This window comes from Adiantum capillus-veneris, chromosome 21 (genome assembly GCF_014529385.1).
Source record: "Adiantum capillus-veneris isolate H3 chromosome 21, ASM1452938v2, whole genome shotgun sequence".
Taxonomy (NCBI): Eukaryota; Viridiplantae; Streptophyta; class Polypodiopsida; order Polypodiales; family Pteridaceae; genus Adiantum; species Adiantum capillus-veneris.
In genome coordinates, this window is record NC_140951.1 from 134,132,885 (window position 1) to 134,148,726 (window position 15,842).

Sequence of the window (15,842 nt, forward strand, 5' to 3'; positions counted from 1 at the left end):
TGGGCCGGCAAAGAGTCCTTTCCAAGATTCCGGATGTTATTGGCGATCTCCCTCGACGCCATACAATTCGGTACCAGTACCTCACTTTGAAAAGGAGGGGATGTCACGTGACGCATCCAACCCTATGTGTCCGTGGACAAGCTACAGCATGATCAGGGTTCAATTTAGTCAAGTCAGTCTAGAATAGGAAGTGATCTGGCACTTTTGTGAGTCTGTTCGCAGACCGTGCATGTCCAGACACTTAGATTAGATACATATCCTCTGGTTGCACACAGCATGACCATCAGATTCCAGTCAGATCCCATCACTAGCATTTTTACAATGCATAGACCTATTTTCCCTATTTTTGACATTTTTCACTTATTTATTAAGTGAATTTTGTTGGAAAGTAGGTAGGGCAATTTTGTTGCGTTTGTATAAATAAAAACCTAGCGCTAGCACTTTCTGGCAGAAGAGGCAGCAGGAGCACCTTGCTCAACAGGCAACTTCTCAGCAAGACCAACCCCCACAACAACTCTGGCGTTTTCTCTCAACAGAAGGCCTAGCGTTTTTGCACCAGATCAGCCAGCGTTTTTGCACTTGCAGATTCCCAGCAACAGTAGACAGCAGATCAGCCCTAGCGTTAGCAGATTTCCACCGCAACACAGCAGATTTCCCCGCAAGGTCAGTTTTTAGCCCTAGCGTTTTTGGTTTGCAGATTGACGTCAGCGTTTTTGCAGATCTTCGCGACAGAATACGACCAGCGTTTTCAGTTTTCAGCCTTTAGACACCGCAGATCAAGTCCCAAACCTCGCAGATCTCGCCTTCCCGCAGCAATTCCTCGCCGCACGGTGGGATCCATTGAAGTTTGCAGTTTCAGCCCGGAAAACGCAGATTCCAGCATCTGCGTTTTCAGCGCGTCGTCGTTGCATCGTCGCCATCGAAATAGAGTCAGAATTCAGCAGATACAAGATTTGCAGATTTCAGCCCTTAGCGTTTTCAGATTTCAGCCCGTCTCGTTGTGTCCTCATCGTCGTCGACATCGTCGGCAAGTCCAAGCATTGTAGAGATTTGTGCAATCATAAGTAGACCGCTCTCGCCATAGAGAGTGGGGACTTTGGAGGAGGGTTTTACAACGTCTTTGGTGTCGTATTCTCTTCTCTATCTCTCAGTCTCATGCACTTCCATTCACTGTGTCCATTCACTTTGTTTGTGTCGATTGCACTCTCTCACTAAAGGAACGGAAGGCTCTCCCTTCCGTAAGCAAAAGGAACCTTGAGCACAGTTCGGAGCACTCATCTTGAGCAAAGTTCAAGAATCAACATTCACTTCTGCTGCACCTTACATCCTGGTGACACACCCCACCCTTGAAAGAAAGTAATTGTCCAGGATTACAACATATCTACAAAACAACTCAAGTTAGTTCAAAAAATTTCGAGGGTCATTCCGAGGGACAATCAGTTTGCTCTTTTTTTTTTAAGGAGTTGGCTTCTCCTTTCGGCTCTTTTGATCAAGGAGTTGGCTTCTCCCTTCGTCCAGGTAGGAACTCTTGATATTCCGGCGTAGTAAAATTAGCCATCACACCCAGACCACACTGATCTTCCACGGGTTTCTTGATGCACTAAAATTACATAGCCATGCAATCTCATCCAATTAGAAATATTTAGTGGTTGGCACATCACAATGCAACACAAATGCTCACATATGCATGTTACAAGACATAGAAACATAAAGTCGCTCATGAACACTCCTCCCGCATAACCTAACAAGGTCCGAGGCCGGGATGGTTATGCGGGAGGAGTATTAAGAAGTCTGAGCAGTGGTTACTCTCAACACCTCCAAACAACGCAGGCTGCGGTCTGGGGGACGTTACCACTGTCACAAGACGGGCACCACATGCCAATAGAAAAGAATGGCTCTGCTCTTCAGTGACTCGACACGTCAACAATTTGTGACAGAGAACTAAAGACCAATAGAGCAAAAGAAACGGAAGAAATCCAAAACTTATAAAGTCTTGCCGAGTGCCTAAAGTAAATAGGGGGTTAAAATTTTTAATCCTATCCCGTAGCAACTTTTGGAGCGCCAGCCAAAGGGGTCTAAACCCAAAATATCAAAAGCTTGAACTCTGGGCGTAAATAGTGCTACGTGGCACTTTTGTACGAATCTCCGCGATTTTTCTTGGCTACTTTGTGCAGATTCTTACGCTAGTTTTTGGGTGTAGATGCTTTTAGATTCAAGTGCTTTTAGACAGCATCCCTTGTACCTTCATAACTGCCTAGAGTACCCACTTTCATAGGGCATCTGGATGCAAAGTCTCGGAAAGAGTTGGACCCTCGGGAGTTGTACTTTACGACGTGTAATAATACAGAAATACCGCAAGGGGTGCCAGCCTTTGGGGCCAGTCCATCTTGGCTCAAAACTCCCCCGTGCCGTGTCGAGTATTTTCTCTCTCCTCTTTTACGAGTTGTTTTGGAGTACTAAAAGTGTTGTCAAGTGTATAAGTTACATATCTTTGTGTTTCTGTCCGATCACTCGCCGAAAGTGATTACACAATGATTGTCGTCTTCGTGGAAGTGTTGGATATGTATGTTCTAGTACGTCGGTACTTAAGAGTCGGTGTCTATTGAACTAGTTTTAGTCCTATGTGTGTTTTGCACTCGTACTCGAGGCAATTACAATTCTTTCAAGAGGGGGGTATGTCACAAATGATGACGTGGCATGGCCTAAAGGACAAAGCCCCATAGAAGGTTCGAAACCCTAGTGAAATGAAGCAAAAGAAGCTGTCCTAACTTATAGCTTCTTGCCAAGTGGCTCAGAGGAATTAGGGATTAAAAACCTAACCCTCCCAACCTGTGGAACCCGTCCAAGGAGCCTAAAACCTTCTAATAAAGCAAGGACCTCAAATTAGCATATTTGCATAGAAGATGCTGACGTGGCAGCTACGTACAAGCAGTCCATGAAGCACTTGCTTTTGGGGCTGGGAGCTTTTAGAATTGCAACTTTTAAGTGTAACTGCTTTTCAGTTTGGCCAAGGGCCTTTAAAGTTTATAAGTGTGCCCAGGGCCTCCTCTCTACTCTAATTAGCTTGGGAGAACTTAAGAGGAGGACCCTCGGACATTGTACTTAGCGAAGCACAATAATAAAGAAATACAGAGAAGGGGTGCCACAATGCATTTGGATGCGGAACTACGCCGTGCCGTGTCGATTCTCTCTCTATTCAAGACATTTGCAATTTCTCCCGTGTGTTGCAGTTGATCTTCCGCTTGGGGTGCCCAGTTTTATTACATAAAGTATTGCCAAGTGTGTAGATTACAATTATCCATGTGTTTCCATCCGATCCTTTGCCGAAAGTGATTACACATTACCACTTTGTTGGAATCACATTGAAAATGGTCGTACGAGCTTGAAGTATCGTCCCACCATTGGCAATCTTGCAGATCTGCTCACAAAGCCTCTACCTCGACCTAGACTGGATTATCTTCTTCAGCACTGTGGAGTTGGTCCACCAAGCTGGCCCTGAAGGGGAAGTTTTGGAGATATATAATCACAGGATGGTGCATCCTAGGCTGCACATCAAGTTTGTACGGCCACAATGGTCCTGCATATGCATTTTTAGCCCATAATGTCCATTTTTAGTTTTTTAGCTGATAGTCAGCCCTAAACAAGGACGCCCCTTTTTCCATAGCTCTAAGTTACTTATATCAGTATATAAGTAACCCTCTACCCCCTCGTTCTCATTATCCAATCGCTAACAGCATTCAAATAAGTTATTGAGTTAATGCTCTTGGGTCATTCTCTCTGTCTCTCTCTGCCTCTCTCCATTGCTTCATGGTCGACACGTATGCCACGTCTGGTGTGTTCTTTTGAAAGCTAATTAAAACATCATACCATCCAATGCCTTGGTTAACATATAAGTGTGGACTCGGTCTCTTAGCATAATTACAAAATATAGCCAACAGGGACAAGGTCATAAAACTCTAGGCTATTTTGGATGGATGCAGCAGCTGCAATCATTTTTTGTCAATATGTGCAATGCATGTAATAACTCCGATATAGTGAATGAGGACCAAATGTATTTTAATGACACAATAGACAAAATGGCATCGCACAGATCCAAGATCACTTTACTAGCATGAGCTTTCTGACGATGATTTGGCTCTCTCTTCTAGGAGCTTGGGCACAAATGAGGAAATGTGAAGCTTGGAGGGTTCAACCTTAAGCGTGCAATACAACTAGCACACGACCGCATATGTAATATTTATGCTAACATGGCAAAGAACATTGAACCCATTAGAGATAGAGATGCTACTTAGAAGCAGCCAGGATTTGTTGTCAGAATGCCAAGTATCCACAAAGCATGCAATAGTGGACCCAGTGCCTCTTTCTTTATGATTCAAAATGCCTACCAGTTAGCAAACAAAAGAGTAAAGGTGAAAATTATACCGGTCAAAAACAGAAGCAAGAGACAACATTCTCATGTGATTTGTAAGAGAGAGAATAATTTGTGTGACACATCCTTCAAACCGTCTCCATCTTCCAATGTATGCTTACATATCTCCATGTAGATCACTAATGGTAAGTGTCAAATGTCAAGTTCCCAACAAACAGCGTGCTCATCCTAGTTCGATTAGATACACAAAAAGGATGGATCTTTCGGTAAATTGATTTGTCTTAAAGGCCTATTTGGCAGTTACTAAAACTCTCAAACACTCTCTCTCTCTCTCTCTCTCTCTCTCTCTCTCTCTCTCTCTCTCTCTCTCTCCACACATTCACGGACACAATATAAAGAGTTGCAGCACACTTCTATGAGTCGGTTATCAATCATAATAGCACCTACCTGCTGCCGAGAAAAGAAGCTTGCCCCAAGAGGGATGGATAAGGGTATTTGGCACCAGAAGAAGAGCCAGCAGAGGTGAATACCTATAAGTCTCCCTGTCAAAAGGAGAGCGCCCTGTGGCTAGAAGAGCAGCTGCGTCAGAAAAGACATGGTAATCGATGTCGGTATACCGAACGTCCATATGCACATCTTGCCAATCTCCATAAGCGATGAGCAACAGACGCAGAACGGCAGCCACCAGCAGCAGCCATTGCTCTTTCAGCCACCACGAGCTGCCCATCGCGGTCATTAGCTGTTGCTTTCATTTGGCACGCCAAGAACAATTGTTTGCCAACATATTATGAAAGTCTTTGAAGGGTACACACACCGAGTGCATAAGAAGGATTGGAATCTACATTATAAGGCTGCTGTCACACCAGGGCAGCGGACACAAGTGACCTGGCTGAGGGCGGCACATCAAGGGGTAGCGAAACCTCTTCTCCTGTCACACAGTACCAGCGGACAAGACGAGCTGTCAAACCTCTTCACGAATCAATTGCAGGCTGAGAAGCGTGGGCGAGGTACGGGCATTCTTGACCCCTTGGACGAACTCCTTGTTCTGGCGCCCGTGAGGTGGACCGCCAACTCAGCTTCGAGTGTGACATGAAAAAGGCCTGGCGGACCTTTTCATTGGCCCAAGTCAGCAGCACACATGTCCGGACGGACGTGTGTGACACAGGCTTAAGATTGGATTGGAATCTATATTATAAGATTGGATGGAGTTTCGGCAAACTTTTCACATACACGAACTTGTGCAACCTGTCTACCACAGGTCTCGCTCGCTCTTATCAACATAGAAGCTCCCATATTTTTAAAGGTAAATTGACTACTATATATATCTTGCCCTATCTTTTGCTCCACATCCCTCATGGAAATACTAATTTTATTCCTAGTCAAAGGGCACATGAGAAGAAATAATGAGGTAGAATTGCTCCTCCGCTTTTCAATGTTGTTTCTGCCAAGCTCTTCTTGCACACAAAGGCACTCGCAAAAGAATCACTCACAGGCAAGCTAAAGGTTGTGGGAAAATAGGAGCGTGAGCAACAAACTATGTGTAGTCTTGCTCTGTCAGTTTTGATGTTGTGGAAAGGATCCAGCTACCAACTCAACAATTTTGAGACACAGCGACAAATTTTCATCTTATGTGTGTACCCTTTCAAACCTTAACCATACCTCTTGATTGCAACATTCGTCGAAAATACCTTCTTTTAGAAACTTGGAAAACCTACACATGAGCAAATTTTAGAGGTTAATTGACTACTATATTTATCTACATTCTGTAAGGTTTATCACCTTCAAATTAAAAATTTGGAGATAAATATTAAAATATGTAGGTGAGGTTACACCAACCTTAGTTTTTTAATCATATGCGTCGCAATTTGGAGCACATGCACAATCCCTTCCTTTTAATCACAAAGCTCGTAAGCTATACAAAGCAACCATGACCCAAGGCACGTGAAACTCTACCACGGTAAACATGCCATAATCTCTTATGGATACTAATCCTCACATGGCCACCCCCTAATCGAGTAGAAAGAAAGTATATGGTATAATAATTGTAATGTAGATAAACTACTATTACAATTTGCCCCCTGCTACCTCCCATATGTCCTACTTTCTTCCCTGCAAAGAACAGCTTTCACAGTATGACTCTCGTCACCTCTAACGCAGTGCCACCTTCGACAACAAAAGAGGAGGAAAATGAAGACTAGAAGAGAAATATTGGCAAATTGAGAGAAAAAGGACGAATAAGAAGATAGGTTGTCTTTAATAAGCTCACTTCCTTGATTGAGTTGTTGCACAATCTTGACTTGGAAAATCTTCATCTCACAAAATCCCAGTTTGTTTGGATTCCAAATGTCTATTAACCATCATCCTAAGGAGGTGTTCCAGGTTTTCTCAAGATCTATAAATATTCCTTTCACTCATAGTTATGCCTTTTAGAAACGCATTGTACTTTACACTCTACAAAGCAGACATAGTCATGTTAGCACCGGTAGCCTTACACAAGCTGATATTATCTTTACAACCACTAGATGCTTGCATGCTCGCATGCTTAATTCTTGAGAGATTGATGGATAGAACCAAAACTCCCACTTCATCTAGTGTCACAAATCTACCTTCCCAATGAGAAATCCTAACATCCCACCATGCCAACCATGTTTCCAAAGAGATTTCCAAACATGCAAATTTCTCCTTATAGTGCATGATAAGCCCTTCAAAATCACTGCATCTCTCCCTTTGACATGTTTGATACATTTTTTGTGCAAGAGTTTCTCCATTTTTACATAGCCTCTTATGTTATTTTCAAGAGGATGGATGAATACACTTGACCATATGTCGGATCATAGATTGTTCCCAATGAAGAACACACGACCTATCCTTGTTAGGAATTCTATTTTTAGCACCCCCAAAGTCAACGGCACAAATTGCATTGCAATTAGCATTAGTCTCATATGCCATGAATCCCTTGAAAATAACCTTATCATATCCTCGATCCCTCACGACTCTAGTCAACATTTACTAAAATTCAATATGAGCACATTTGTTCCCACAATAAATTCACATGTTGCTAACACATAAGTTCACGCACAAATAGATCATATACGTGTGTAGATATAGTTGGCCAACCTTGCACTCTATAAACATGAACAAAGTGAACCCACATGTTTAGTAGGTTTCCATTAGGGTGCACCAATTCGACACCACTAATAGGGTCTTTAAAAAACAGTTTGAAAATATATGGCTATTGCTGCTCCCCTAGCTATCCAGGAAAATGCACACTATGAATAAACAGGTACTTTGATCTTCTTTTGAGCTCAAACGTAGCTTTCAAGCCCTTAATCATGCTATTCTGGGACCTTTTAATATATCAAAATTCTATAGATCCTTTGATAGTGGAGCTATTAATCTAAGAACTTTGTAAACTCTCCATCATTAATGTCATTTTTTTAGGAGATCCCATCCACCATTCACTTCTATTGGGTTTGCCATCCGTTCAAGTTGTTTGGTTGTTGAGAATGGGTCACATCAACTCTATTTTATAGAATGAAATTGACCTTGTGCTCTGCTAGCCGATTTTTCCCCTCAGAGTCACGTCACGTATGAAACTAAGGATTATGCCGCTTCTGCGAAAAGCTCGCAAAGCGGTGTCTCTCCCCACAAATAGATCACAAGTGAGCAAGTCCCCACAATGCCAGCCTCGCAAAATGGACACTGCATTGCTGCAAGGTAGAAGTCCTCTCTTGCGCTTCCTTTAGCTATGATAGAGGAGCTTGTTGTTGTAGCCCACAAGCATCTCCAAAATAGCTTGCATGCTTGCTCATTGACAATTATCTTTGAGACAGCAGTGAGAGATAAAAAATGCACAAAAAGACATGCCGATTTTCCCCTCACCACAAATAGATCACAACTAAGCAAGTCCCCATTATGCCAATCTCACAACACGGACATTGCATTGCAAAGGTAGAAGTCCTCTCTTGCTCTTCCCTTAGCTATGATAGAGGAGCTTGTTGTTGAAACCCACAAGCATCTCCAAAATAGCTTGCATGCTTGCTCATTGACAATTATCTTTGAGACAGCAATGAGAGATTAAAATGCACAAAAAGACATGCTTGATCTATGTAAAACATATTCTCTTAATGCCATGCGTAAAACTCATGATGTGAAGCTTTGAGTCAATTTCATGATGTCAACCACAATATGTGAACCTCTATAAATGCAATAATCATACTTCTCATACCCCATCACCAATGATGGGGTCTTAGGGGCTAACATCTTGATTTCCATCACCAGTGATGGGTCTTAGGGACTAACATCTTGATTTACATTATAATAGTCCCTAGAACCCATCACTAGTGATTCGGTCTTGACTGATTGCTTGAGGCATTGATGTCTTCCTTGCATGATCATTATAGAGCAAAACCATCATTGAGAGATGGAGTCCCCTACACTTGTGTGTGTGTGCATGCGCGCATGTACAAAGCATGCCAAAGAATACATATGCATTCTAAGGCTCTTCTAGAAGCTTGCTCAAAGTTCCAGCTCTCTCTCTCTCTCTCTCTCTCTCTCTCTCTCTCTCTCTCTCTCTCTCTCTCTCTCTCTCTCTCTCTCTATATATATATATATATATATATATATATATATATATATATATATATATATATATATATATATATATATATATATATATATATATATATATATATATATATATATATCTAGTTCTTAAATAGAAAGATAGATGTGCACAAGCGCATGCATAAAGCATGCTAAGTCTCTTCTAGAAGTTCGCTCAAAGTTTCATCTCTCTCTCTCTCTCTCTCTCTCTCTCTCTCTCTCTCTCTCTCTCTCTCTCTCTATGTGGATAGTTTCCTACGGTTAAAAAAATCTTATGCTTCTCCTCCTCCTCCTCCTCCTCCTCCTCTCTCTCTCTCTCTCTCTCTCTTATAGAGGTAATAATCGGTCACTCTACCACAACATGAAAAAGAAGAGGTTTCTTCTGAGCCCAAAATGATTCTTTATTCAAGTCTATAATCACAATTATCTACTTGGCTTTAATATAAAATCTCTCGCCCTCTTGCAAAAATTTGAGCCCAAAATGATTGTTCATTCAAGTCTATACTCACAATTATCTACTTGGATTTAATATAGAATCTCTCACCCTCGCTGCATGACTACCCTTCATGTAGAGTTGAAAGCCTTTGTGAGGAAGGTTAGGATCACAAGTGCAATTTGGGGAAAAAAATGATCTTTCAATTGCACGATTCTTGAAGTACTAAGCCTTCACAACTTGTAATAATCAACAAAGATCTCTACAAAATTCCATTTCTCCATGCTTTAATTGTGAGCAACATTCTAATAGAACATTTCCTTGATATGGGCTGGCCTCAAAAAATCCAACCCTCTATGTCACGTTTCTTGTGTTTGTTGCAATTTTTTGTGTGCCATAGAAACTTAATTGGTACAGATAATAAGTTGGTTCCGTTTGGCTCCATTAATATTAGAGCATGGGCAATGTATATGACTATGATGTGTGTGAACACACTTAGGACCATCCAAGCACTTTTTACCCTCATTAGGAGGGATTATCTTATCACTCTAGGGCTATCTTATTTTGTATTTGCACACTTAGTAACACATTCTCTATTGTGAACTTTGAGTTTCCTCTCCATCTCCAAGCTGTGTGCGCATTCCTACAACCCTAACTCCAACAAAATCATGATTCTTGGGGCTGTGGGCTCTTCAATGTGGGCAATCAATTCTCCCTTCTAGTCATTCTTGGAGTTATTTAGACACCTCTCCAGAAAAATTTGAACGTTTGAATCACAAAACCGCTTTGAGGCACATAGCTTGGGTCCACATTTGGGCCATTTGTAAGTGGGATATTTTTAACTTTTTCTCATTCAACGTTGAAATGATGGCTCCAAATTTGGCACAAACATTGATTGTATATCCATTGGCACTATACATCCACAATATCTCTATCTAGACCCAAATATATTGATTTTATGGTGCATCAAAAATCACATGGGCTCATTCATAGTGAAAACTTGGATTTTATACACTCCGTCCAAAGGGCATATTGAGAAACTCCTTACGCTCATCTCATTTGGCGCTTTAAAACCCACTTAAAACACCTAAAAAGAGGTCTCTTTATCAAGTTTATAGACTTTGATGGCTTTTGTTCATCATTGTGCGATTAAATCTTGGGAAATAAAGTGGAACCAAGTTTGTTAGAAGAGCATCCATACTTGGCAAAGTACCTAGCTAAACAATATAAATTTTTGAAATGAGCATGTTCAACGACCTTGTTTCTTTCAAATCTAAGGGTCTATATAAGAGATCGGTTATTGAATTTATATATTCTTTACTATGCTCATCTAGCCCCTTTTCTATGTAGCAATCTCTCTTGCATTTTTAGCAAGATGCTCTTTTTGCACATGTAGTTAGTACTTCTTGACCTTGACCTTGATCCATTTCCATATCTGTGTTGAGGTGTAAGTTTTATAACAAGTAACTCTTTACACCACACCACATGCACTTACGTATATATGAAAGAGTATGTATATGGTACTCAATTTAGTGTTAGTACCATCTTAGATATGTTGTTTGTCTCACTTGCATAGCCCCCATGATGATGCAACTCATTTAGGGATAGCTATAGACTAGCTACAATCGTCAAGCCTACCAAGTACAACTCCCAATTGCGATCAAATTTTAGGAGCAGTTTCATGTATTTCAAGTCCTTCCTTGATGTCAACTCAACAAAGGTTCAATCTTGCACTTGCACTTCCACATTCTAAGCTTGAAATCCCCCATATGGAATTTTGTATAAGGCATGATCCTCTAACCAAATACATAGTCTCATCATTCACATTATCTGTTACTCTTTGTGCGCCATTTTCATTGCCTTGCAGTATTGACCTCTTCACTCTAGCATGGCTCTCTATAAATTGATCCACCTATGTGTTTGGAGGTCGTCATCCATTAAACTCTCAACGTATTTTAACTGTCTAAAATTGAAAAATCTTGGCTGATTTTTGAGCTAGCCTTTTAAAAAAATTGGCAAAATGGCACAAGTTATAGTGTTAATACCGGCCCAAGCTTCATTTTTTCACCTAAAAACTACTATAGCTTTGAGCAAGCCCTTATTTTCTTAGGGAAAACTTGGTAGACAACTGGGATTTGTTTTTTCCATTTTCAACTTGAAAATTTACACTACAAATTGGGGTATGGGAGCATTATGAGGGAGAACTCCCTCTCTTTTGTAAGGGTCATAGCCAAGTGGCTAGTCGGACAACCAACTAACCTATCCAATAATCCTTATTCATACTATTCCAATATAATAAGGAGTGTAACATATTACTACTCACTCCACCCAATCTCTCTATCTCCTCTCCTCCTTTGTGGAGTTACTAGAGCCTTGCACACACTCGGCAACCATTGGTCTCACGCTCCCTCCCGTGTGTAATCTTTACCAGCGACACTTTAAACTTTCACACACATAGAGGGGAGTCACAACACACAAGAGAGTGGATGGAGCAAGAATACATCCAAGAGATCTTGGAGGTACAAGAAAGATCAAAGTTTCAGACCCGGTTTTTCAACATTGAGCAGCAAATACAGATAGGAGTAGGACCACATCCAGAGGATCAGACTCAACATGTAGGAGCATTAGGTGGGCCCCATATTCACGAAACTTTGGATCATTTGAACCACAAATGATTCATTGGTTTCATTTGAGCCAAAAAGTTTAAGGCTAGAAAGGGTCAGTCAAATGTTGAAATTAGTAAGTTGGAATAGGCTAGTATTCTAAAGGCCAAATGATGCAATATATTTAGGAAATCTTGTAGACACATAGTGTATCCCATATGAGGTGTCAAAGGTCCAAAATTGTGGTACTCAGAGATTGTGATTGTTGGGGCTCCACGCAATGGGTACTTTGATTCTTTGGTTAACAAATGCATGTCACTGGTATGATTTTAGAGTCATTTGACCAAACAATTGGTGAGAGTAGGTGTGTCCAATCCTTTTTGAGGACCCGCATAAGTGGGAATCTACCGAGATGCTACCTTGGCTTTGAGGGAAAAAAGGGTGAATCGCATGTGGAGGAGAGAGAGAGCGTTGTGAAGGCAAAATTTTCCCTCTGCATGGGCTCGTTGAGCGACGAAGACGACGTGTCTGCTGCAACATGCTCTAATAGTAAGCATCATCGAAGTTCAAAAAAATTAAAGTTCATGGCATCACCAGCTCTGCAAGGGTCTATTGAGGCAGCAAGTGGAGCAGGTCGAAATAGTATAGGTGCAGGTTCAAGGCATCAAAGGAAAAAAGAAAAGGCAGGGGGGCAGATGGAGGAGATAGATGAAGAGAGAGAAGGGGAGATTGGTTAGTGGAGTGTGACAGCCCAAGAGTTTCCTGGCCCTCCCATTTTGGGCATATCCTGCAATCAAAGATGACATCCCACAGAGGAAACTTGTCAAAGACTTGTTGCACCATGACAGGTGCACCGCACTTGACATACATACTGACCATTAGCATGTGCTTGAGAGAGAAAGAGAGAGAGAGAGAGAGAGAGAGAGAGAGAGAGAGAGAGAGAGAGAGATGACCCGTCCACAGAGTAATTGAAATGGAATTAGTGTTGTGGCCATGAAGAGAGCACTTGGATTGATCATGTCCTTAGGACGTGGCACTTCCCTACACTATGTGCCAGCTCTCGTTCACCATATCACTCCCATGGGAATTTGTTACCATATAAGTGGTAGTGATGTGTGTGAACACACTTAGGACCATCAGGGAAATGTTTCTCTCACTTGGAGGTTTTCTCCCACTTGCATTGTATATACAACCATCACTCTAGAGCTGACTTATCTTTCTTTTTGGGCACTAAGAAACACTCTCTATTGTGTGCCTTGAGCTTTTTCATCTTCTCCAAGTCGTATATGCATCCTTGCAATCATAATTCCAACATGTGAAACCCAAATGATGCAACATTTATTGAGGGCAAGACTTGGTATTAATAAATCTCTTCCTTTCTTTGCAATTTTCTATGAGGGGGCTTCTCTAAAGACCTCGTTTTTTGCATGAAATGAAGCAAGTGAAGAGGAATTCATCTTATTTTTTCCATCCTTAATAGGCAAAAGTGATGAAATGTAAGTTGTATCTTATAGTTGTAGCATTGTGGACAGATGCTCGAAGATCTAGGTGGCAAGTACAAACGCTTACAAGAGTCGTTTCTCGAAAGAGCAATAGTCATGGAAAGCTAAGGAGAGATTAGTAGACAATGGCACGCTCGCAAAATTTCTTAAATACCTTAATTTGTGAGAGTTACTGCAAGCATGGGACACAATCTCGACACAATGTAGATTGTGAGTTATGTTATAAGCATTTGCAGTGATAAGTAGACAAAGATCTAAGTAGTTAGGATATTGGCGATGTGGAGGATAGCAAGAGTTTGTGATGATAAATAGACAAAGATGTAATAGCTTAAGATATGGGCCTACATGAATGGATGTGAAGGATAACATCCAAGGAACAAGCAAGGGAAGTCAAGTAATCCCCTAAAGACCTTACCCCCCCCCCCCCCCCCCCACACACACACACACATACCACTATCGGTTCTAATTTTGTTTTGACTAATTCAAACCATGTTTTATACATACATGCTACAACATCTCGTGGTAACATATTAGGAACTGTGAACCCTTAACCTTATTTTAGACTACTGCCATTCCTATTATAATAATCACTTCTCTGATCAACCAAGTGGTTGGGTGATAGCAAACCCCTAGGCTTTTGGTTTGGATTTCTCTCACTAATTTGGGGTATTTCCACCCTTTTGTTGTCTATAGAACACACTCCCCCCCCCTCTCTTACTTCCTCATGGGAATGTTACCCTTTATGGGCGCTTGAGGTATAATACACTCTGTCTGGAATCAAGTGGTTATAACCTCCAGGCAGGATGGGTTAATGAGGATTTTTTTAATAAGCCTCTCATTACATGTTCCTCCCTCTCTTACTCTCTCTCCCTCTTTGCCGTGCACCTTTTGCAGGTGCTTTGACACACACACTGCATTCTTCTACTGTCCATCTCTCTCTCTCTCTCTCTCTCTCTCTCTCTCTCTCTCTCTCTCTCTCTCTCTCTCTCTCTCTCTCTCTCTCTCTCTCTCTCTCTCTCTCTCTCTCTCTCTCTCCTACCTATGCATCTGTTGATTATCCGTGTGGCGACTAGGTGGTGTGACTACCTGTCTTGAGCCTTGGACCATTCAAGTATGCAGGTCGTGGGGGATGCTCCACTTGGTGAAAATGAACGGGCTCAACCTTTGGGAGATGCTATAAATATAGGTGAGGGTTGCTTTGGCCCCTCACTTAGCCATCTTTTTCGTTGTGTATGTCAGGGAAAGTTAGGTTGAGCGCTCTTTGTCTCTCTATTGTGTGCCTTGTCTGGTGGTTTGCTTTACCTGCATGGAGTTGGTCAAAAAAAGCGGGGCCTCGCAAGTTGGTCCCTGAACAAGATTTTCTCTATACATCTGAGTTTCCCCTACCGTAAACAGTTTTTTTGATTAAAAGGATATTACTTTGCTCATTGTGGTGCAAATTGTTCTCTGTTAAACGTGGTGAGTTTTGCTGATGGGGCTGATCGTTAGCTAATTCGCAAACATGTGAAAAATAATTTAAAAAAAAGGGGGGGGGGGGGTAAGGTTCTTGCTACTGGTTGTTTTTTAGTACTGGCTATGTTCGACATGACGCACTGCAGCTTGTCAAGATTTGTTAAACCATGGGATTGATTCAGCATGTTGTTTAAGCTCCTTCTCAGATGGTTATGAAAAGTTATTTTTGTAAAAGCTATTTTGCATAATGGTTGCAATATAGGTGATACATTTTCCATCTACCGATGACAAGGGAGTCTTTTTGAAGATTGACCATCAACTTTATGGTTGGTTATCATCCCACTAGTTCATTAATAACTCTAGAATGTTTAAATCTTACCTTTAAAATAAATTTTTTAACAAAATTATGTAGGCTCTCATGGTTGAGCCTAGTTGATTTTTTCAAATCTTGGTTTGTTTAGGAGGTAACCTAATTGTTGTGTTTTTTTTTTAAAGAGCGCATGAATTTTTAAAATTTTTTTGGCATAATAGTACTTAATGTATCTTGCTGACAAAGCTTCAAAAAGGATTTCTAAACATACACTTTTTTTTATTTTCAATACAGTTGACTCTATGTGACTCTGAAAAATTGGGGGGATGAAACATTGAAATCAAAAGGGGTGGTGGCCTTCCGATCATAACATGTCCTATGTAAATAAATTAGTGAAAAGACCTTAAAAATTTGGGGTGATTAAATAACCTTATTTGAAACCTATTAATCTCACTTGGATCTAAAAGGAGTTAAGAACTTTTTTTATCTCGAGATTAAAAAAGAAGTCTAAAAAGAACTAAAAGACTCCTTAAAACTTAGTCTATTATGCAATTAGCTTTATATATTT

At 41.0% G+C, this 15,842-nt stretch overlaps 1 protein-coding gene across 2 annotated transcripts in view; it reads right to left on the bottom strand.

The window, feature by feature from the left end:
- PNT1 (mannosyltransferase family protein) overlaps window positions 1-5,314 on the bottom strand; it is a 30,377-nt gene extending 25,063 nt beyond the window's left edge. The window contains exon 1 of one of the 2 annotated variants that reach the window (XM_086494272.1): window positions 4,817-5,314. In XM_086494272.1, coding sequence (XP_086350398.1) covers window positions 4,817-5,105 — 289 coding nt within the window. In that variant the 5' untranslated portion in view covers window positions 5,106-5,314. The remainder of the gene's footprint in view (window positions 1-4,816) is intronic. The other variant, XM_086494271.1, reaches the window with a different exon arrangement.
- Window positions 5,315-15,842: the final 10,528 nt, after the last annotated feature.